Below are 25505 nucleotides of genomic sequence, written 5' to 3' on the forward strand. Positions count from 1 at the left end.
GTGGCAGAGTTAAGTAATAATGATGCCATCGTTGTGGATGAAGGAAGTGGACTGTGTGGGAAATGTGTTTTCAGCAAACCGTGGCTCTGCTGACTTGGCTCATTAAAAGGACGATCAGTGTGAAGCCACAGGTCACTTGGGATTTTAACTCTGGAAAGTGGAATGTTCTACCATGATGATGGTATTTTATAGTTTTAATTTTTAACTTTTAAAATTTCTTATTATTTTCTTAATTCTTTTTTATAATTAAAATTTTTAGGCCATTTTTAAAAGGTCTTGGATGGAACCAAAGGTATTTGGTTCAGTGATTTCTACTTTATAGGGAAGATAGGACAATTAGAGGTAAAAATATTATTCACGCTTTAGGAATGATGATTCATTTTCTCCTTACGAAGACGATGTTTGAGCAGTATATTTAAGTATGTCTGGTAAACATTTCAAATAGGTTTCACCTTCTATTGATGACTTAATTATACAGTTTTAAAAATGAAGATTCTTAATATTAATGTCTTTATACATAACACAGGTCTTTGATAGCACCTTCTTTTTCTTTTGTTTTTGTTTTTGGCATGGCTGATCTCATACGCATAGTAATGCCGGGAGAGAAGGTGCCAGCATTAGTAGAGGGCCTATGTAACAGTGAGTTATAATGAGCATTGGTATTTGTAAGTAAGGCAGAATTTAGTAAAAGTCCCAGATTTTTAGTGTGGCTAATAACTTAAAAGATTTGAAAGTCAACAGAAAAATGATGAAGCACCTTTGAATAGCTGACTGATTTGACCTCACATTTTTATGCCCTGAGTCTCCAATGACTACAGTCTCTCTCTCTCTCTCAAAGACAGACTGCCCTCATGCCTTACTTTCTTTTCTGAAAATCCTGCCTAACTCTTCTGTCTCTTATTTTCTCTAGTTCCTTCACAGCATGTTTAGTTTTAGCTTTGAGAAGGAGCTGGTAGCTGAACATTCATCACAGAAAGCAATGTGTTTGGTTAAGGGAAACTCTGTTTCTGATTGTAGTATTTGCTTCAGGCATCAAGATCTTTCAGTGTTATTCTGTAGTCTCCAAATAAATAGCCAAGCCACTAAATAAAAGAAAAAATACCTATTTCCAAATAAATCTTAAATCATGACAAAGAAGTGCCATAGTCTAATGTTTAATAGACAGCTACTGTATTTTAGCCAATACATACATTGAGATAAGTCACTGACTTTATATAACATTCTATGTTTCAATTGGTATTTTATGATCTCAAATCAATATTATATGTGATATGTTAATTACTTTGGTTTATATTTTTATGTTAACTTGTTTGAAAAATTATTTTCAAAGAAATTGCATATGTGAACTGCTCTCAGTACATTTTTACTATCATGCCTGAATTAAATAGGAATTGCTGGTGTCTTTTTCTACTTAAAGAAAAATATACCAAGCATTTAAGTTTACATAATAAAATATTTTTTTAAAAAGCTTTCTTAAGAAAATGCCATCAATTACAATGTTTTGACTGTCACTGCACCGCATCGTCCTTTCTCTTTCTCCTTTTAGTCTTTTTAATGATGTGGAAAGGAAAGGACTTATACTGGGATGGAAGGCAGCGGGGTATAAAGCACCTCACATTTCTCGTGTTTGTCTTTTAGATGGAACCCCTCTGAGCTGGTGGGTTGGAAGAACCAATGAAACACAGACGTATTGGGGAGGTTCTTTGCCTGATCCTCAAAAATGTGCTTGTGGACTAGAGGGGAACTGTGTTGATTCTCAATATTACTGCAACTGCGATGCTGACCGGAACGAATGGTGATTTTCATATGATTTCCTTTTGCAAAATAAAGTTGTCATTTTTTTAACAAATCACCCAACATATGCAGAGCTAGGTAGATACTGAACAAGTTAGTACAGTGAAGAAAATTAAATGAAGGTGTGTTTTGATGAAATGTGTTACAATCAGTCTATATCCCAAATGTTAAGATCAATGTCTTTTTATTTCATTTTTTTAATGGACTGTTTAGTCATGTACATTTTATTTTTGTAATATTGTGAAAGAGGCATTTGTTCCATGTTTCCTCTTCATTGTAAGCCAATTATTATTCTCTTTGCAATGAAGTGTAATTAAGCATTCTATTATTCTCAAATATATTTACAGCAAGTAATTGCTAAAGCACATTTTCTTAATAAGCTGCCTCTAAAGCCTTTAAAAATGTAACCTTAGAATTTCCCATAATTATATGAACATGTAGCTTTTTTATTTAAAGATGGACCATGCCACAAAGAACTAATGCTCTGTTAGGTATCATATTTTGAAAGAGGGAATCTGTAACATTTTAGGGATTTGAAAATTGAGCTTCAAGTATTCTCTAAATAGAGGAAAAGTCTTAAGTATGTGTTTTCCTTTGAAAACTTAAAAATACATTTATTATAATTTTTGCTAGAGTTGGAGTAATGCATTGATTTTATTTGCAAAGTAAAAATATTTTTAAATTTTCATTTCACATTTTAACATACCATATATGCATGTTATATTACTATGCACCTGGATCTGCATATAAGAATTATTTAAAAATTTTTAATAGTCAATTGGGCTATAAATATGATTGATTTGGTTACAGAATGTACATGAATTCCAGGTATCAGTTCATTGTTAATTAAGCTCACATTTTGAATTATATGATATTTCATTGATTTATTTGGCAAACATCAAGATTATATAATATCAAAAAACAGATTCTTTTGGAATACCAGAGAAGAAAGCATCTATATGGTGTCATGATTGTACTTTTATTATGTCATGTTTGATATGAGGAATATTGTCTTTATTTATTCAAACCCTGGTTTTTAAAAATTTATACTCTCTTTTCCTCTCACTGCCTTTACAAAAAACACCTACACAGTAATATTGTATATTAAAATGTGAATAAAATATTCATAGAAATGCTTAAGAGAAGAAAAAACTAACCCAATTACCAGTAACTCTTTAATACTTCCGTAACCTATTATTATTAATGAAAACTAATTTTCAAATATACGATTTTGAAACTTTTTATATTAACTTCTGCTCATTGCTTGCATAGAAATAAATAACATTCCCATGAGAACATTTATAATCCTGGAAAACACATTTTTAAAAACAACTACTTAAAATAAGTAGAGAATAACTAAATATAAGTAGAAACTGCTAGGGTTGGGAACCTTTGACCATTGGAAGATGGAAACCCAGCTGGGTGGGATATATGTTTATATGCCTTTTCTTGGGGGGAACTAATCAGACCACATGATGTATGGTGGCTGAAACTCAAAGAGAAGACTAGATTGGGGGTGGCACTAGAGATAGAGCAGAATTTGGGGCTGCTAGAATGGCTGGATATTGAAGGGAGAATGGAAATCTCAGGAAGGAGAAAACCTCCTGAGGGAGTCTGTCATATGAACTCCCCTCAAGTCCTCGGCTGATCCCCGAACTGCTGCACATGCACAGAGATTTCTTGGAACCAAGCAGAGAAATACAGCTAGAAAAACTGAACAAGCTACTCAGAAATTTCAGTAGCTATCACCAGAGGAGACACAGCATCTGGAGTTTAAATCTCTCTAATTGAGGTGAGCTTTGTGAATCCCTCAGCTTTCCATAGAAATAACAGAAGGTCTGTGTCTTTGCAGCAAAGACTATGATTTAAAATTAAGAGCAAAACTGACATAGACCCACCCTAAAGAAGTGTTAAAACCAAGTGTCCACAATTTGTTATAATAAGTTTGGGATTTAACTGCCTGTGAAAACAAAAAGCCTTCATAATGGTAATAGAATCCAGAGTCTCTATAGTATCACCCATCATGTCCAGAATAAGGTAACCATTACTGTATATTAAAAACAAAAACTTTGATCAAAAGTATAGAAACTAAAGGCAGTTATTAGAAACAGACCCTGGGACACATTTGATTACCAGGCAAAAACTTCAAAGCAACTATGATAAACATGACCAAAATCTTAGAATAAAAATAATTGCAAGTGAACAGAGGGTAAGCTAAGCAGACAAATGAAAACTATATCAAAGGAGCAAATACAAATTTTAGAATAAGAAAGTACATCTGAAGTGAAAAATTCACTGGATGGACTTCAACTCAGGAGACTGCAGAAGAAATCTTCAATGAACCTCAGGCAGATCAATAGAAGTTATTAAATCTGAAGAACAAAAATTAGCACCTTTGTGATGTTTGGAAGAATATCAGTAAGTTAATGGGCAAGAAATTGGAGTCCCAAAAGTATTGGAAATAAAATCAGGCAAAAATATATTTGATGAAACAGTGGCTAAAATTTTAAAAATTTTGTTTAATAAACATCTGTGGTAGCCGGCCTCCAAGGTAGCTCCCGATGGTGCTCCACACTGCCTGTCATTCATGTCATGTGTAATTTACTCTCCTTGAGGGTTGCCTGGACCTTGTGACTTGCTTCTAATGAATGGAATACAGTAACGGTGGTGAGACATCGCTTCCCAAATTAGATTACAAAGGACTGTGACTTCTGACTTGCATGCACCTTTTTCTTTGGCTCATCTAGCTTTCTTGTTCTGGTAAAGCAAACTGTCATGTTGTGATCTGTCCTGGGGAGAGGCACATGTGGCGGAGAATCAAGAGTGGACTTCAGCCAAGGGCCATTGAATAGCAGTTCAGCAGCTGACAAAGAGTACTGCCAACAACCACTTGAGAGCGCTTGGCAGCCAGCTGCTCCCTCCCCAGGCAAGCACTGAGAGGACTTTGATCCTCACCAGAGCTGTGACTGTAGCCTTGGGAGAGACCCTGAGCCAAAGGGGCCCTTTAAGCTGTGCCTGGAGTCCTGACTGGGATGTGCCAATAGATCATAAATGGTGCTTTTTTTTAAGTCACTAGGATTTGGGGGTAATTTGTTATAATAGATAACTAATACAACTTCAGTATACAGATTCCAGATATTCTGAGGATAGCAAGTAGAATAAAAACAGAGAAAAGTACACCTTGGCTTATTGTTCAAATGGCTTAAAAAAAAAAAAAAAACTAATGATAAAGATAAATGTTTGGAAAGAAGCCAGGTTGGCCGGATCTGGTGGAACACCTTCCTTATGGAAGGGGTGGCAAAGATACCAGTGAGGGCTGACCTCTCACAGAAGGCCACGGAATGCTCTTTAATGTGCTGAAAGAAGATTCAGAGACAACCTAGAATTCGATTTTAAACAAAATATATTTCAAAATGAAGGTAAAATGAAGTTATTTTCATATTAAACAAGTGCTGAAAGAATTTGTTGCAAACAGAGCTGCACCATAAAAAACGTTAACAGATATTCTTCAGACTAAGAGAAATAACCCCAGATAAAAACTCAGAAATTTAGGAAGGAATAAAGAAACTGGAAATTGTGAATATGTCAGTAAATACAACTTGTTCTCTTAATAAAAAATAAATTATAACCCACCGTTGAATTATAAAGTTTATAACATCTGGTTTTAAATATATTGCAACAATAGCACAAAGAACAGGTATACGTGTGTATGGGGGGGAGTGTTAAAGAAATTATCCTGTATTTAGCTGATGATGTTTTATATTAAATAATACAACATAAAATCTACATAGACTGTGATAAATTAAGAATGCATTTTGTAATCAATAAAGCCAATATTAAAATACAGTGAAACATATAGCTAAAAAGTATTAAAAAAATAAAATAAAATACAAAAATATGGTGTATACCAAGAGGAGACAAGAAAGGGGAGACATAAACATAAGAAATCATGTGGGGAAAAAAAGTAAGAAAGACATATCAAAATGGTAGATCTAAAAACAAAGTAGCAATCATTATATTAAGTGTTAATAGGTTAACCATTTCATTTTAAGGTAGAAAATGACCAGCTGAATTTAAAAATCACCAACTATATTCTGTCTGCAGGAGAAATTAAAATGTTGCCATATTTTTATATGCTCAGATGAGCAATTTGATTCTTACTCTTGTGTGTGCAAATTTAGCTCAGAACATTTTGGCTTTGAAATGCAATAAGACCTATTGTTTATTTGATAATTATGTTAATCAGAATAATTTGAAGAACTTTGTTGTTAATGTTTTTTAGGACCAATGACACTGGATTCCTTTCTTATAAAGAACATCTGCCAGTAACCAAGATAGTGATCACAGACACAGGCCGGCCGCATTCAGAAGCAGCGTATAAACTGGGGCCTCTACTCTGCCGAGGAGACAGTAAGTGGCAGCGGCAGCAACGTATTGTTAGCATATCTGAGGAAAGTGATGTCACTTAAGAATCATGTTTCACTCATAAAACGATCAGACCTTTATTGCAAAAACTCGTAAGTAATGTCTGATATAGTCTTGTCAGTCAACAAATAAAATACCTCTATAAAGCAGAAAGCCCTGTAATAAATGTTGGGATGGCAAACCTTAAGATCCAAGAGAAAGAAACCACTAAGCATCTTGATGATCGGTTCATAGACATACTCCAGCATTCCTAAATTTCTGTGTACTATTATCTATACAGGAAAGCCTCAGTGCTATACAGAATGGTTAACAATGTAGGTTAGTTTCCTGTTGGTGGGGGTTGGGGTGCAATTAGACATAGAATCAAATGTCAGTATAATCAAACACATTTCAACTTTTAATCTCATTTTTTTCTCTGTGCGCGCACGTGTGTGTGTGTGTGCTTATTCTAACACAGTGGGACATGCTATTGTGCATATTCAATGTATTAACACTTTAAACCAGAGTTTTAAAATTCAGATGCAGTTGCACAGAAAATCTATATTTTTAGCAGGAAATGAAATGAGCATATGTATCCATTCATAAGCTCTCTGAAATCAGGTGTATAGAGACTGATGCACTAATTATTTATATTTTTAGTTTTTACAACACTTAAATGGAAATAGGAGAAACATTTATTTACTTTAAAAGCATACACTACAATAAAATTTAATTCTGGGGCTCAACAGAGGAAGAGATGCTCTGAAAATTCAGTGGATTTATGGGGATACATAGCCAAAGTTGCTTAGTTAAAAAGCAAAGATGATACTGAGCTATAAACATTTATACATACGTTGTAAAAAAAAAAAAGAAAACTGTCTGCCTTTGTACCTACCATCCCTAATCTTTATCATCTAAGCTTCCTATTCTGCTGGTAGGCCTTACATAATCACATGAAGATGACATAGAATATTTCATAGAGAGGAAAAATATGTGCCAAGAGATGAGGCTGTAAACTCAGGTGCATCCAGAGCAGAGCAAGAACTTCGTGTGACTCTAGAGAAATTGTTTTATATGTCACATGCACTTTTTATCACTGGCTCTGATCTTAACCCTTTGGGAGCCCAGGCCGGATTCCTCCATCCTCCTTATTTTCATTGGCCACAGTCCCTGGGGAATTGGTCTGCTTTGACTGAGGTTGACACCAACTCAATCCCTTAGGGGTTCTTTCTAGAAAACTTCCTGCCATGAACTTAAGCACGTGGTGATTCTCCATCCAAGGTGATTACCCCCCTCAGTGGACACTGGCGATATCTGGAGACATTTTGGGCTGTTGTCGTTGTAGGGGGGGTTGAATACTATGACATCTGGAGGAAGAGGCCAGAAATGCTGCTAAATATCTCAGAGGGCACAGGGAAGCCCTCGGCAACAAAATTATCTCGTCCAGAATGTCAGTAGTGCTGAGCTTGGGAAACTAGAGCATTAAGTGTTTGTGACTATGGAGATACAGCGCGAGGATAACAACATTAGGAATAAGAATTTACAAATAGTTGCAGTATTTGGAGACCTGCTCATTAGCCTCTGACATTAATAAAACAGTAGTTGAGAGCTTTCCTTGGCCTTCTTGTCTCCTACATCTGTTTTAGCGTTGAGACTCATCCTCACATGAGGTCATAGGACTGTTTCTTTATAAAGGGCTCTACTTTTCTCAGTAAGAAGAGCAATGGCTGCGGAAAAACAGATGCCCCCTTTATTCTGTATGGGAAGTATCCCCCCTGAAGATGAAATGCTCTAGGTGCATTTGTTTTTCTTCCCAAGAAGGCAGACTGTAGATCTTTGGGGCTGCTAGAGCTGGGACTGTGCACTGTGCGCCTCATAAGCAGAGGAGGGTCTGTGGACGTTACTCACAAGACATTAGGACCGGAACATCGAATTATTTATTTATTTATTTTTATTTTTTGGTTTTTCAATTACAGTTGTCCCATTTTTGCCCCATTTCTCTCCCCCATCATTGAATAATTTAAGGGGGAGAAATAGCTTAATTTTCATGATCCAAATGAAAGCATGAAGGCCAGTTATCAACCTAAAGATCAACAAAATAACCTTTTTTTTTTTAAATCCTCACCCAAGGACACACTTATTGATTTTAGAGAGGAGGAAGTGAGGGAGAAAGAGAGGGAGAAAAACAGTGATTGGTTGCCTCTAGTCGGCTGCCCTACTGGGGACAGAACCCACAACCTAGGCATGTGGCCTGACTGGGAATTGAACCTGCAGCTTTCGGTTTATGAGATGATGCCCAACCAACTGAGCCACACTGGACAGGGCAAAATAACCTTTGATGTAAGACAACGAAATATGATGAGGGCTTGAACTAAGCAATGGTTGGCTTGGGGCTTAAAGGGGGCTAAATGAGAGAGATACACCCGTGGTTTGGAGGGAAGCTGAGGCGGAAAGGGTCTGCGGATAGTCTCCCGCTTTCTGATTCAGTAAAGCTGCTAGTGCTCTTCTCCAGGACAAGGGGAATGCTAGGACATGTCATTGAAATGAGGAAATTTTAGATTGGAAAAGAATGCTGTTTTGGTTTTATCACACCAACTAGAGATGTTGAAAATTTTGTATCAAGCCTCTTCTTCTAGGAAATAAGACAGAAGCTTTGAGAAGGCAGGACAAGCAAACAAAAATGAGTATGAGACTTATTAGTACCAGAACATGAGCTTACCCTAATTGATCAATATTGTTCTTTTCCAAGTCCTCTCATTAAAAGAAAAATGTAGGTGGTTCTGAATTTCCATGTTACTGCTGCCATTATTGTTTGCTGTCAGAAGTCATTGTTAATATCATTCAGTGTTTTGCCTAAAGTACAACAGATGTGAACGATAAAGCTGCCTTTAAAGTCATGCTGCTGACATAAAACTTAGTACATATTGTCCTTAATGAATTAATCTGCTTATGAATATGGAAATAACTTATAAATAATTTAATGTATAAATTATAGGTTATAACTAGGAGGGCTTCTGTACTTTTTACTCACTTTCCCAGGAGCAGTGGGGACATCTTCATTTTTGAGGTACCCAGCTATTCCTCAGTTTCAGCATGCCTAAAAACGACCTGGACAGAATGCCAGCTGTAGTTGGAGTATCTTCAGTACTCTCCCCAAATGCTAAGAAGGGTTAAGTGTTTTTGAACATCCATCAGGAAGACATCTACAGGGATTGTCCCATGCCTCAGCAGGTCCCACAGTGCAGAGCAAACTCATGGACCACTGGTAGCATTTGGCTTAATTTCTCTTCACTTGCTTTCCTTCATCTGCGAAAGCCCCCCAGTCCTCCTGCTGAAGACGGCCACTCAGATTGCAACCCTTCTTCCATGAAGCCCTCTAGGGGTCTCTACAACACTCAATCCCACACTTTCAAAGAAGGTTGACCATATTTCTCATACTGGCTTTTCATTATTTTCGAGCCTCTCAAGAGCAAGTCCATTGTTCATTTATTTTGAGTTTCTGGTACCTAGTACATTACCTGTTACATGAAGGTTAATCAATAAATAGCAGTTTATTAAAGAAGGAGAATGATCTATCACATACAGCTCAAGAAATCTATAGTTTGTGAATTATTTGTGAGAGACAGAAATAAGATTTTGATTGTATAAGCAATTAAATGATATGCAAACATATACTTTCAATGAAAGAATTGGTTATATCGCAAGACTTACTCTGATTAAAAAATCACATACAAACAGCAGCTAGTTCTAGCTGAGCCATTTCTCATCAGTACCCTTGAACTTGTGGGGGTGAAAGTGCTTTCAAATAAGCACAGAATTTTAGTTAAAGTTAGTACTTTTTGCTTTTTTAAAATAATATAGCGCCTTTATAAATCAGAAATACTTTTTTTCTTGGAGAAAAATATGTTTTGTGGCCTATTTTGCTTTGTTATTTAGAAAAGACTTGAATTAGTAATCACTTACATTTAAGAAATTTAACAAATGTGAGGGGACAAAGGAGTTCTTTCTAACACTTTCAAAAAATGTCTCTTATTTCGAGACTAAGATCCTAATAATTTTCAGGACTACAATAATATTCTTTCCTGACAATTTTATATACATGTGCTTTATTCATTGTTTTAAATGTTAAACATTAATGATTTAATTGATATTATAAATATTATAAAAATTTAAGACATACAGAATCTGAAAGAAAAGAGCATGATAATCACCGAGTCATACAACTCAGGAACACTGCTTAATACCAATGAGAATTATTGCAGACATTGGTAGATAGCTCTAGCGCAGGGTGTCCCTGCCTTGACATCAGGGCTGGATAATTCCTTGTTGGGGTTGGGGGTTGTCCTGTACATTAGAGGGCATTTATCAATAGTCCTGGCCTCTACCCGCTTGATGCCGATAGCACCATTCTGCTCATTGTGACAAGCAAGTATGTCTTCTCCAATTTCCAGATGACTCTGGGGGTGCAGAATTGCTCCAGGTTCAGAACCACTGCCCTAGAGAGAAAAAAAAAAGAGATTTAAAATAAATTTATAAAACTGTATTGAAATTGAGGAAGAAAGAAGAAACTTACATAAAGCTAAAAGAATTGCTTTATATATTTATATATCTGATAAATATATATTCAACTTGAATGATCCCTCAAACCTTTAAAAATTATGAAATATTTAAAAGGTTATAAAGTCACCAAGTTTGATAGTAAACTAATTTTTAAATTTTAGACAGTGTTGATCTATTCTGTAAACTGGGAAAATTAGCACTCATTTGCCCTCTCCTCTTCTTTTTGTTCCCCACATTCCAATTCTTGCTAGTTTTGCTATTATTTGTATAGTTGTTAACTTTTTAACACTAACCACTAGTCTTTTCACCAGACCCTCTCTATTCTTGAATTATTTTTATTTTCATTTATTTCTTCTTGGTTTGCATTGTCAGGTAGTTGATATTTTCAACATCTGTGTGTAAGTTTGTTTGTGAACATGTGTCTTTACTTCTCTCGCATATGTATCTAGGGGTGGAATTTCTGCATTAGGAGGCAATACTCCGTTTAGTCACTTTAGAAACTGGTGTAACAGTTTTGGGTCACGCTTTGTGACTTCCACCAGTCTGTACATACTGTCTCTTCTCTCTGCACTGCGAGATGTAGTCATCTTGTCTTCCACTGCTTTTCTAGATATCCTTTGGTTGACTGCGTTTCATTATGAAGGAGGCTTTATTTTTCACCAAAAGGGCTTGTGTGTGCTTTACTCTCAGAGTTCTTTCACATTTGAGAATGTCTGCCTATTGTTTTAACACTTAAAAAAAGTGAGGCTGGATTCATTTTCTTCCTCTCAGAAATCTGTGGACAGTGCATTTTATCTTCTTGTATAGAATGTTGCTGTGGAAAGTTCTGGGCTGAACTGATTTTTCCACCTTGTGGGTTACTTGCTCTTTTTCACTGAATAACTTTAGTAATAATTAAACTTAAAGGTCAGTAACTTAACAAGGATGCATATGAGTGTTGTGCATTGGTATTAATTCATCCTGAAATAGGACATGATGTGCTAAAATATATACATACATTTTATAAGCTGTTGGAAAGAGTTGTTGCAGGCATGATCTACATTTCCGCTCTTAGCTCATTAATCTCAAGGTACTATATTTTATTTCTTTGGCATTTGAATTTTTCAACCTATTTTATTAACTGTATTTCTTCTCAGTTAATTTATTGTGTTGAAATTTTATATCTGATCAGGGCATCCCCTAAACCTACATAATTAGAGAAGATTGTTCGTTGATTGTTTTAAGAAATTCTTGTTGAAATTATTTTCTTCGTTTTGTCTGCATTGACTCATTCAGCTGTTTGAGAAATCACAGCTTCCCAGAATGCATTAAATAATCAAAGGTGCATGTAGGCAATAAATAACTTTGCAGAAGTTATTCTCTTAGACAGGAAAAAAGATACTGACTAGTGATTTGTTTAATTTCTCTTCTGTTTGACAGTTCTGTTCCATTTGGCAGACTACACATATGCCATGAAATAGAGTAAAGATCAATTCCATTTTATTGAATAGTCATATAATATAATTTTGCAAGCTCTCCTGGGTTTGATGGGCCTGTGGCTGGGAACACTTGCTCCCAGGGTATCCCTCTCAATATTTATCCACCACACATGAATGTGGGAACATCCATGCCACCACTGCCACCTGTCTGAGCCACATGGCCTCTCCACCCTGTCTCTGCCACTCCACCCCTCCTACCTGTCTGGACGAATGTGGCCTCTTTATATCCTTGCTTGTCATACTTCCATATAGCTTGATTTTCTGACAGTTCTAGTTATTTGTTTTTGAGATCTGGTTTAATCTTTTTATGGTTAAGTGAGGAGGCAAAGCATGTCTACCTACACCTCCATCTTGACTAGATGTCTGGAATATTTTTTCACTTTTCAAAATAATTTGTTTTCTTTCCTTGGGCTTTCTTAATTTTCCTAAAGTTTCTCCACTTTTTAATTCTATCCTCCTCATATTCTGTTCCTCTCTTTTCTATCTCTCCTCTTCCTACTCATTTACCAAATGATTTGTGTGTATTTACTGAGATGCATGTGATGCTACCAAACTGGAAGCAATTACTCTAAGCTTTCTGATTGCTACTTTGACAAAGGAAATCTTATAATTTCATTTAACAAATATTTATGAAGCCCATACATTGTAGTGTTCCTTCTTCACAAGGAGAGACAGTGAGAGAGAGAGAGAGAGACGGGGGGAAGCAAGTAAACTAGACAAAAATATCTGCAGTCTTGGAGCTTGAGTTTTCTTGAAGGATAAACAAAAAACAAGTGAGTAAAATATGTGGTATGATACATGCAAGTAAGTGTTGTGAGGACAACATAGTTGAGGCAGGAATGGGGTTGGATTGGAAATTTTAAATGGAATGGTTATTAACTGCTCACTAAGAAGGTGGCATATGAGTAAAAGTCTAAAGGAAATAAGGGAGCAAGACATATATGTCTGTAAAAGGGTACCCTTAGACAGAGGGAAACCACACAGAAATGGGACTGTAACTGGTGTGCTCATGGGACAGCAATACGGCCAATATGTCTGGAGCAGAGCAAGCAAAGAAAATTGTAGACATCAGAATGGAAACTGGTAGTCAGATCATGGAGGACTTTTCTGAAAATTCTTTACTTTTCAATGTGAATGAGATTGGGAAACATTAGAGAGTTTGAGAAGAAGGGTGATGCGATCTAACTTAGGCTTTAATGAGATTGAGCAGGATGTGGCTGCAGCAAGGGGACTGTTTATGAGGCCATATCACCAACCCAGCTGGTAGGTTATGATGGCTTGGGCCATGGGCCACCATGATCATATGAGTATAGTTCAGAAGAAGCAATAAAATTTGCTGATGGATTGATGTGGATTTGAAAAGGAAGAGTCAAGAATGGCACAGAGGTCCTTAGTAGAACTGGGATTCTTTGAGAGTTAGAAGATGGCTGCTGGGGTCAAGGAGTTGCAGAGAAATAAAAAGAGGCCATTTTTGAACATAATAAAGTGGGGGTACCATTGGACATTCAGATAGAGAGGTGGAATTATTAGCTTGATAGTTCTAGGCTTCAGATATATATATTTTAAGTCATCAGCGTATTTAAACCATGAGATGTTCCAGTGGGAGTTCTTGTGGATGGACAAGTATAATGACAGGACCTTGGACCACTCAAGCATTGATAGGATGAAGTAGGTGAAGAGGAAGAAAGAAAACTGAGAATGTGAAGAAAGTATTTCAAGGAGGGGAGAGCAACTGACCATGTTAATTGTTGTTTATAAAAAAAGTAGAATGAGAGCTGAGAATTGACAGAGGACCCTCAAAAGTCAACAGCGAAAGGGAAGCAATTCAATTAAAATATGAATATTTTTACATGACTATGAATTGTTTCTTCATTCCCCCACCCCAAATTCATGTTAGAGCTCTAACCCCTCGATGTGACTCTATTAGGTTGTAGGATCTTCAAGGAAGTAATTTAAATTAAATAAGGGAACCCCTTATGACCTCACTTAGATTCTGATTAGAATAGATTTGTGTTCTTATAAGAACTGGGACAGACACTAGAGAGCTAGCACTTACTCTCTCTCCCTCTCTCTCCCCTCTCCCCCACTGTGTACATGGGACAGGCCATGTGGAGACACAGTGAGAAGGTGGCCATCTGCAAGCCAGGCATACAGTGGGCAAAAGACATCAAGAGAGATTTTATCAAATAGGGAATACAGATGGCAGTTAAGCATATAAAAAGATACTCTAAATCATTAACCACTGGGCATATTAAAAATGTAAAGAGGGCTAAAATTTAAGATAGAATGGAAACAATGACAGCACAGAATTCTGGCCAGGCTGTAGAGAAGCTGGACCCCTCATACATTGCTGGTGGGAATGTAAAATGATGCTGCCACTCTGGAAGAGTGGGGCAGTTCTGTAAATAAACAAAATCAAGCAAACAAACAAACAAACATGCCACTCTCGTGTGGCCCAACGAGTGTGCTTCTCTGCATTTATTCCAGAGAACTGAAAACTTCTATTCACACAGAAACCTGGATCTGGATGTTCGTAATGTTCATAGCAGCTTTCGTGTAACAGCTGAAGACTGAAAACAACCCCTATGTCTTTCAGCAGGAGCGTGGTTAGGTGAACGGTTCCTCCTCGCCCTGGAAATCCACTCAGCATGGAAAAGAATGAGCTACCGGGGTGAATCTTCGGAGAGTAATTTTGAGTGGGAAGAATAAAAGGCAGTCTCAAAAGGCTACCTATTGTATGTTTTTATTTGTAGCACATTCTTGAGTGAGGAGGAGAACTGAGGGGTTGTCCAGTTAAAGAGGGGGAAGGAGCAGAGGGAAGAGGTGTGGCTGTGAAAGGCAAGCCTGAGGGGCACTTGAGGGGATTCAAGTGTCCTTCCTCTTCCCTGGATCAGCACCAGCATCTGGTTGCAATTCTGTACTGGAGTTTTTTTACAAGACACTGCTGTTGGGGAAAACTAGCGAAGGGAGCACAGGATCTTCCTTTGTTAATTCTTATAACTGCATGAAAAGGTGCAATCACCTCAAAATTAAAATTTTCGTTAAAGAAATCTGTATTCCAGCTTTTAAAATGATTCTTCAGCATTCAGAAAGACTCGTTTGACTAGTAAGTTATCCCTTGACTTGCCATTTCTGTATTTTATTTTATTTTATTCACTTTTAAGAAAGTTAGTGGTACCAAACTGATTGAGTTGTAGTCATTAAATATGTACACATTTTTATTTGACATTTTTTTGTGCTTTAAAAAAGAAAAGAAAGTTAGGGTGAGCATATACATTTTGATCTGAAAAGTAAAACGTTTTCTTAAAAAACAGTATATTTTTCAAATATTATTCTTTTATTTCAAACAGCCTTATTGAGATGTAACTCACATACAATACAATTCAGCCATCTAAAGTGAACTACTCAATGGCTTTCAGTGTATTCACATCACTGTACAACTGTTAGAATCCATTTTAGAACATTTCCTTACCCCCCAAAGATCCGCACTCCTTTGCCCTGCCATCCGTAGCCCCTCTCCCAGAGAGGGAACCACTAACCTTTCCGTTTTTATAAGTTATTTGTAAAAGGATAATCTATTAATACTATGACTAAAACTTTAGTGAAACAAATATTTTAAAGATTACTTGTAATCTTAACAGTCTGCTCTGTCAGTTTTCCTAAATGAACTGTTTTTACTTTATGTATGTAATTAAATACTTAGTACATCTTCCTCTTCTAGGTAAATGACTGTATGGAGCCTGCTATCCATTACAATTGTTTTTTAATTCTGGAAAGATAAAGGATGGTATTTATGAAGGCATCTTTTCAAATATCTAGTACCCTATATTGAATTTAATTTAAAACATATTAATTATTTTATTAATTATTAGTCATTAATTTCTTAGAATAATACATGATGATTTGTTTTTGTTGGGATAGTACACAGGGTTCTTACTCTCCTGACAAGCATTCATACAGTAAATGATTGCTTTCAAACCTGCTTACTGGTACAGTTTAGGGATTTTATTTTAAAATCACCTTAGCTAAGAAATCCTCTCTTCAAAAACCTGCAGCTTCCTGCTGGGCCTGCCTGCTGGACTCCGCTTTGCCTCCCCCTTGCTACTCCTTTCTCTGAGGCAGACAAGATCCTCTGGGTGCTTCTTAGACCAGTCTGTAAAGAGCTGAGATGTCAGAGCATTATTTGATCTTAGAAATATTGGCCTTTGCTTTCTTTATAATTATTTTGAGTTAGCAGCAATTTCTTCTTCCAATAAAATATTCTTACTCCTTTTTTTACCTATTATGAATCTGTAAAATAAGGTTTGTTAACTAGATAAAATAGGTACTATTATGTGTGTGAGTGTTTAAGCTACCAAAGGTAATAAATTGTTTTCATTACTATAAAAGTTTTCATTGTAAAGATCACAGCAATTCAAAGAATTGTTCCTCTCTTCCCACCAGCTCCCTGAAGCCTCCTATAGGGTGCTTTATTAGGTTAGCTGTGATATAAAAATGAAACAAATGAAAGAAATGAAACATTATGTCTTATGCTGGTATTATTTAATTTAGTCCGTTAAGAAATTTTGAGTGTTTCTCTTTCTAATCAGACCAAATAAGTAAGACTTAGTAATATTACATAATTTAAAGTTACAGCTTTATTTTAATTTTCATAATATAACATTGTAAAACAGAAAGGCATTTAATTTCTAAAAACATCAGGTAAGAACTTCTAAGAACACAAAATTGTTGTTGTCTTTCACATGATATTTTGCATTTTCTTGCAGCTTTTCCTGAAGATCAAAATCTTTAAGATTAGAAATAGCTGTAAAATGAAAATAAGGACTAGGCTCAACATATTCAAATAATATGCAGTTTCATTTGGCTATAGGGGGAAAAAAGCCCTCAAAGTATATTATCAGTTGAATAAATTCAACTCTAAAATTGTCCACATGTGATCTGAGAATTGACTTTTGAATCAAGTCCACAAGAAAAACAAAAATAAACTCAATGGATTGAGTGTCGGCCTGCATGCCAAGTGTCACTGGTTTGATTCCCAGGCAGGGCACATGACTAGGTTGCACGTCAGGTCCCCAGTTGGGGGCGCGAGTGAGAGGCAACCACACAGTGATGTTTCTCTCCCTCTATTTCTCCTTTCCCCTCTCTCTAAAAAGAAAACAAACAAACAAACAAATAAATAAATAATTTAAAAAACCACATAAAAAATTCAGTCACAAACCACATAATGTCAATGATAGATCACATATATGACAGTGGTCCCATAAAATTATAATGGAGCTGAATTTCCTGTAAGAAACGGAACGATATGTGGTTCAGGAGGAATTTTTTCTCTGACAGGAGCATCATCGGTGGGACTTGATAGCAGATTCCCTCTCTCTCACTGCACCTCAGTTCTGAGTGCGCAGATTACATCCACCCTGTCAGCCCCTGACCCGTTTCAGCACAGAGGAGCCTGTCCCCTAGCGCTACCTGTTCACAGGGCGCTACAGCCCTCCCAGGTCTGGCGTGAAGGTCTTCAGAGTGCATGGCTGTAAACTCTTTGTTGAGGACCCAAGACCCTGTACAAGGACACAGGTCCACAGGAGCTGCCCTGACAAGAATTAAGTGCCACTGCCACCTGAGTGAGAGCTTTCTGTGGTGGTGTGGAGCCTGCCTGTTTCTGTGCTTCGGAAATGTCCTCAGGTTGTAATGATGTAAAGCGTAGCAAGTTCTATTTCTTCCATCAATTCAATGCCAGAGAAAGCCCTTTGTGCCTGACAGGGTCAGTGGAGCCCAAAACAAATTTCCAACCTCAAAATAGTGAGTCCTCAGTTCTGTACTCTCTCCACATTAAATGGCCCTCTTTTTTTTCTTTTTAATTAAATTTGTTGGGGTGACAATGGTTAATAAGATTATATAAGTTCAAGTGTACTATTCATCCTCTGTGACACATCAGCTGTGTGTTGCATTGTGTTCCCACCACCCAGAGTGAAATCTTCTGTCACCATATATTTGACCCCCTCTATCCTTTACTGCCCCCATCCACCCCCCTTTCCCCTGGTAGACACTGTTCCTCATCCAACGTGCAGTAGCCAAAACCGTGTTGCCATGACAATCTCCTTTGGTCCTTTATCTCTCCATCTTGATTTCTTATTCCTACTCACCCTCAGGCCACCTTTCACTCCCTCCTCACAGTCTGTGTGACGGTGACCTGGGCCTGACCCAGCCAGGTTCCAGTCCTGTTCATGGCAGCAGGGGCAGCCCCGATGTTCTGACTGTGTCCAGTGGAAGCAGGGGGAGGGCTTGTGGGACAGTGTTTATAAAGCCCCCAGCAGTGCACAGTCACATCCTCGGCCTTCACGTTCCCTCCCCGCTCACTCGCTGACTCACCCAGGGCAACTTCCAGTCCTGCAAGTCCCATTTATGGAAGTGCCCTAGGCGGGTGTGCCACTTTTATCTTTTACGCTGATTTTTACTGTTCTTTTACTATGTTTATATATGTTTAGATACACAAGTGCTTACCATATGTTACAGTTGCTTGCAGTATTTACTACAGTAACATGCTGTACAGGTGTGTAGCCTAAGAGCAATAGCCTGTACCATAGGCCGCAGCACCTAGATTGGTTTAAGTGATGTTTCCACAAGGACAGAACTGCCTACCGATGCCTTTCCCGGATTGTACCCCCATCATTAAGCAATGCATGACTGGATATGGGCACTGCTATTCAGTTCAGAACTTACAGAAAATAAAATTGAAGGAACAAATAGAAGCTGAGTCAAATTTGTGATTTTTAACTCTAGTTAGGTATCTGTTCTTTGCAAACATAATAACTATGTTTTCCTGCAGTTACTTTTTTCTAACTTGAGAGGATCGATATGGTGGTCCCCCCACTTACATTTGGGAGATATGTTCAAAGACCCCCCAGTGGGTGCCAGAAACCACAACAGTACCAAACCGTATATATACTATGTATTTTCCTATACACACATACCTATGATAAAGCTTAATTTATAAATTCGGCACAATAATAGATTAACAACAATATTAACAGAATAATTATAATGATACACTGTAATAACAGTCTTTGGAATGTAGTCTATTTTTCTCTCTCTGATAACTGATACAGCTGAGCGACTAGGGATGGCTGGCACACACAGAGTGGCTGTGCTGGACAAAGGAACAAGTCACATCGGGGGGGGCAGAGCGGGATGGTGCGGGATTTTATCACACTACGCAAAATGGCACAGTTTAAAACTTCAGAATTGTTTAGTTACGGAATTTTCCATATAATATTTTCGGGCCACCATTGATCATGGGTAACTGAAACTGTAGGTAAGTCAGACTGCTGTAGTCCTTCTTCCAGGAAGCTGATTTAGATAGAAATTTATCCAGTATTGTGGGCACGTAGAGGAGGCAGCTGCCTAAAACTCAAGATGGATATTTATACTTGGAGCGTCAGGAGTTTGCTGGCATAAGCAGCAGTGCATAGTTCGTTTCTCTGGTAATGAGTCTCATAAGCCACCCACATCCAGGTGGATTTCATTCCTGTCACTTTACGCTGCTGCATTTATGTATAAATATATATATATATTTCCATGCTTTCCACACAGACCCACAATATTTGTTCAAAAGGAAAGTTGTAGATATAACAAAAAATGATTTGGAAAGTTAAGATAAGACATACATAGTCCACATTTTTATTTCAGCTCTCTTAATTTATACCCCAACCTTTTACACGTTCTTTTTATTTTGAACATTTTAAAACTTTTTGAGAACGCTTTTGTACTTTTTATCTAATTCACTATGAGAAACAAAGTAAAAGATAATTTTTTTTTTAAGTATATTTTATTGATTATATTGTTACAATAGTTCCAATTTTTTTTTCCCCTTTGCTCCCCTCCGCCCAGCACCCCCCTTCCCCAACAATCCCCTCTCCAAGTCCATGCCCATGGGTCGTACATACAAGCTCTCCCACCTCACCCTTTCATATATTCTTCTTCTTCTTTTTTTAAAATTAATTAATTAATTAGTTAAATATTTTAACAATAAAAAATAACAATTCCTCCCTCTCAGACTTAAGACCCTTTACAATCTTATAAAGGACAATGGATGAAGGTCTCGAGCTCCTCTAGCTGCTTCAAGCTGGACATGGTCGTCGTCCTACCTACCCGTGGGTCAAGAAATCCCTAATAAGAGTGGGGATGTGGAGGGGAGGGTGGCCTTCCCACAAGGGGAAGGATCGTGCAGACTCCAGGTTGGTTGGCTGTCTCTGGACAACGGCATGCTTGGTTTGACAGGCTGGCATCCTTGTTGTATTCTGGGGGCAACAGGGTTAAAGGACATCATTTAATCCGTAACCACTAGATGACAAAAGACAGGTATTAATTTTTCAATGTCCCACATTAGGGAAAAGAAGGGCTTCTTTGGAGGAAGGTGTGCCAGGTACATCTCACCTGTCCAAAACCCTTTTGCCCATTATACTTATTTTGGACTGAGGGAAATATTTTAGGTTTCCCCCATCTCAGGCCTCTGGGCTTTTTCTGTCCAAGCCATTAGGATAGAAAAGAGAAACCAGTTTTAAAGTGAAGCCCACAGACCACCCCGTTCTTCACCAACCCAGCCACTTAGTTCAGCCAAACCATTGAGTCTCAGGAGGCAGCAATGCAGACAGGATTAAGTGAGGCCTATGCGTACAGACAATCACTCAGGTAGTGAGATCGTAGGCTTATGCCCTTTGAAAACAGAAAACACATGTTAATTTATGTAACATAACCCACATACAAGTCTCTAAATCTGTAGGACTGTCTTATCGGAAGGAAAATCCTTGTCCTTCTAATATTCACTGAACTTGCATTTCTATTCTTTATATTTTTATTCCCCCCCCACTAAAAAATTTTCTGTTTGTTTGTTTTTCCACTACAGTTGTCTCACTTTTTTTCCCCCTCTTGCTTCCCTGCACCCTGCCCCCCCCCACAGTCAGTCCCCACCCAGTTGTCCATGTCCATGGGTCATTCATACATGTTCTTTGACTAGACCCTTCCCCTTCTTACCCCTTCTCTCCCTCCCATCTCCCCCTTTGTTACTGTTAGTTTATTCCTTGTTTACATACCTCTGGTTCAATTTTGCTCATTTGTTTGTGTTGTTCATTAGTTTCCTGTAACAGGTGACAGCATAAGGTAATTTTCTTTTGTTGCCTGGCTTATTTCGCTAAGCATAATTCTCTCTAGTTCCAATCATGTTGTTGCAAATGGTAGAAGTTCCTTCTCTCTTTCAGTACTTATTCATTGTCATTTTCCCCCTTTGTACTCGTGTTCCTCTCTGTCTCTCTGTTTCTTCATCTTCTTAAAGCAGACCCTTTAGCATCTCTTGCAATGCTGGTTTGGTGGAGATGTATTCTTTTAGCCTTCTTTTGTCTTGGAAACTCCTTATTTCACCTTCCATTTTGAATGAAAGCCTTGCTGGGTAGAGTATTCTTGGTTGTAGGCCTTTGTTTTTCATTGCTTGGAATATTTTTTGCCATTCCCTTCTGGCTTGTAGTGTTTCTGCTGAGAAATCTGATGATAGCCTTATTGGAGCTCCCTTGTATGTTATTAGTTGTTTCTCTCTTGCTGCTTTTAGGATTCTCTCTTTGTCTTTGAATGTTGGCATTTTAATTATGATGTGTCTTGAAGTGGGCCTGTTGGGGTTCATCTTCATTGGGACCCTCTGTGCTTCCTGGACTTGCGTGACTCTTTCTCTCGTCATGTTAGGAAAGTTTTCTGTCATTAGTTTTTCAAAGAGGTTTTCTATCCCTTGCTCTTCTTCTTCTCCTTCTGGAATTCCTATGATACGGATATTATTACGTTTCATGTTGTCCTGCAGCTGTCTTAGAACCTCTTCAGTCTTGTTCAGTCTTTTTTCATTTTGTTGCATTGTCTGGGAGTTTTTGTGTAGGTTGTCCTCCAGCTCGCTGATCCGATCTTCTGCTTCCTCTAGCCTGCTTTTAATTCCTTCTACTGTGTTCTTCAATTCAGAGATCGTATTTTTCATTTCCTCCTGGCTCTTATTGATAGCTTCTATGTCCTTTTTCATGCTCACGTAATTTTCTGTGAGTTCCTTGTAGTTTTTCTGGAGTTCTTTGAAGTTTCCGCTGAGCTCATTCAGCTTCTCCATAATCCATGTTTTGAATTCCATATCTGATAGTTCGCTCCCCTCTATTTCATTTAGCACTCTTTCTGGGGATTCTACCTTTCCTTTTGATGGGAGGTTGTTTCTCTGTCTCCCCATTTTTTTGACTCCTATTGTTTGTTGGTGCTTCTTGGAATGATCTGCACTTCCTGGATCTGCCTCTGGTGGCGTCAGATCATGTACCAGTCTGGCCCTAGGCAGCCTGTTGGAGACTTCCAGGGATCTACTGCTGTTGTCTGTCTTCTTTGATTGTTAATCTATTCAATCTGTGATTAGCTGTCAGGCTTAAGGACTGTGGGTGTGGCAGCTTAATTCCTGTAGGCAGGGCTTTTGCTTCCCCTCAGGCTGACGCCACTTGGAGGGTAATGGTCTACCCGCAGTACTGGGGATGAGTCAGCACTGGGACCCAGTCAGCTGCTCCTCCAGTTCTCCCCTCAAAGCCACCGTGCCAAATTCTCCCCAAGTGTCTCCAGTCCTCTCTGCCTTCCCTCTGCTTGAGCCCAGGGTAAGTGGTGGCCAAAATATTTTCGTATGTGATCCACTTAAGAGCTCTTTTTCTCCTGCTGTTTCTCTCCGGCTAGCAAGAAAGCCTGTGGCTTTTCGCTTTTCACAGCTGATACTATTTTACTTTCCACTCTGTCGCTGTAGGCTAGGAAGCCCAGCTGGGGGTTTAGACCCTGCCCTTCTCAGGGGGAATCCCTGGCTGCTGAGCTGTTTCTCAGCCCCTTCAGCTGCCACCCGTGGGAGCCCAGCCAGCCCTTCCACGTCTCCGCACTCCCTACCGGTCACGTTGTGATGTAGCGGCCTTTTCTGTCTCTCCGTGGTTATAAGACTTCTCTCCAGCTGGTGTTCGGTTCGTTATTCCAGATGATTTCTCCAAAATTACATTGTAAATCCAGACTAGTTCTAGGAGGAAGTTAGTGTAGCTTCCACTTACTCCTCCGCCATCTTGTTTCTCTAGTAAAAGATAATTTTGAATTAAAAGAACATTTTCATGAGAATATCAGTATAGCATAAAGTAAGTAATGTCTTGATTTTTAATTAAACGAGGATATTTTGAATGCTAGTCTCGGTTTAGAAAATTACAAGGCCCACTAATGAAAAGTTAGTTGAAAGTGTAACCCTGAAGTGTGTATGTTAGAAGTGTCAGAACAAAAACCACTTGAAGCTTCTTTAGTGTTTTTGTCATTCAGAGTAATATAGGTGTTTAAAATTTCAAGTTATAAAAAAAATTAAGTCTACTAATTAGTGTTTGGCAGGTTTGTTCTGTATCACTTTGGCAGAGGATAGTACTTATGCCAAGGATGTTTTTCTTGTATCAAACATAATATTCAGACCATTTCTGTAGTGATCGTTCTGCTCCTGTGTTGGAAGGAATCCAAGATATCCATCCTCATAAAATCTCAAATGTGCTCACACCTTGTATGCTACATAATTAAGAAAAAAGAAAAGTAGGTTTGTGTGAATTAATAGCATTTTTAATAGTTAAAATGCTAAAAATGGAAAATATGTCATTCATTTTATGTTATGAATTTTTCTTGCTTTTTGATATATTCCTTTGTTTTTTTAACCAGGGCCATTTTGGAATTCAGCTTCCTTCAATACAGAGGCTTCGTATCTTCATTTTCCTACTTTCCATGGAGAACTCAGTGCAGATGTGTCTTTCTTTTTTAAGACCACGGCTTCATCAGGGGTGTTTTTGGAGAACCTGGGGATTAGCGACTTCATACGGATAGAGCTACGTGGTAAGTCTCCTTTTCCAGAGAAGTCTATGGGATTCTATTTAGTAGCAAGTTCTTTGACTAATTTTGAAAGTACTATGTTTATACTTTCTCAGCTGAATCTTTTCATTGTGTCCCTTTGAAAAAATTCCATGAAATTAAGTTAGTCTTTCTGTAAGAACATAATTTAATATTTACCCTATGATAATTGGGGAAATTGTTGTATTCTCTAGAACCAATTTAAGATTCATTCTAAATTCAAATAATTAATTGTTTTTAAACTAAATTCTCAATTAATTACAAAATTACTTAATTAAATTGACCAGCCATGTTATTTTGATATACTCTTTAGACTTTTACAAGTATCTTAATATCAAATATATATTGAATGCTTTAAAATTTATATAAACTTCGAATCACCATAAAGTTAGTTTTTTAAAAACAAAATGCTACTTAGTTTTCTTGCCCTGGCTAAATAGCTTTACTTTTGATCCATATAAAAAATTAAGTTTAAGGATGAATTTCTTAAAATTTGTTTTTTTCCCAAAAGTACAAATGTATTTTACTGCCTTAGTCCACAGCGACTCTTTACCAATATCCTTGGGTCCTCCCATGATATTCAAATCATTATACTTAGCACTTGCTGTGCTCTGGGTGCTGTTCCTAAGGGAGCTGAAGACTCAGCTCTCCACCACAGGGACTGACCTCACTAATCGTCACATCCCATATTTCCAGCTCCGGCAGTCGTGACTTTTTCGTTCGATGTGGGGAACGGGCCTTCTGAAATCTCGGTGCAGTCACCCACTCACTTCAACGACAACCGGTGGCACCATGTTAGGGTTGAAAGGAACATGAAAGAGGCTTCCGTTCAAGTGGATCAGCTCTCCCCAAAGACACAACCTGCTCCCGCTGATGGGCATGTCCTTTTGCAGCTGAACAGTCAGCTCTTTGTGGGTAAGTGCGGTTTCTGGGCAGTTTGTCAATTAACTGTGAGGGCAGAGATGAGCCAAAGTAAAATAATACCAGCTGTGAAAATAATGGTTATGACAGCAGCAAACCGCTGTTTACTGAGAACCTGTGTTCCAGACTGTGTCCCGGGTGCTTGATCTCTTCCTTGTAACCAACCTGTGAAATGGGTATTATCTGGACTTTATAAGTGAGATAACTGACCTTAAGGGGGGGTTAAGTGACTTGCCTTCAGAAATCCACCTAGTAAATAATACTCAAATTTGTGTTTAATTCCTAAACCCGAATTCTTAATATTGCAGATCTTGTGATTTGTTCTAGGACTTGGTACTTGTTTTCTTTTTCAACTGATCCCTGTGTGTGCCCACACTGGGGATCGAACCCACAACTCTGGTGGTATCAGGACGACACTCCAACCAACTGAGCTACCCTGGC

The 25505-nt window shown here is 37.9% G+C and overlaps 1 protein-coding gene across 1 annotated transcript in view; it reads left to right on the plus strand.

Moving 5' to 3' along the window:
- Positions 1-25505, plus strand: part of CNTNAP4 (contactin associated protein family member 4) — a 236289-nt gene that overhangs the window by 177637 nt on the left and 33147 nt on the right. Inside the window, exons 14-17 of the mRNA XM_090261235.1 lie at positions 1639-1795; positions 6077-6204; positions 23958-24128; positions 24840-25058. Coding sequence (XP_090117361.1) covers positions 1639-1795; positions 6077-6204; positions 23958-24128; positions 24840-25058 — 675 coding nt within the window. The remainder of the gene's footprint in view (positions 1-1638; positions 1796-6076; positions 6205-23957; positions 24129-24839; positions 25059-25505) is intronic.

This window comes from Furipterus horrens, unplaced genomic scaffold (assembly GCF_987537825.1).
Source record: "Furipterus horrens unplaced genomic scaffold, mFurHor1.1.pri manual_scaffold_13, whole genome shotgun sequence".
NCBI classification, from domain to species: Eukaryota; Metazoa; Chordata; class Mammalia; order Chiroptera; family Furipteridae; genus Furipterus; species Furipterus horrens.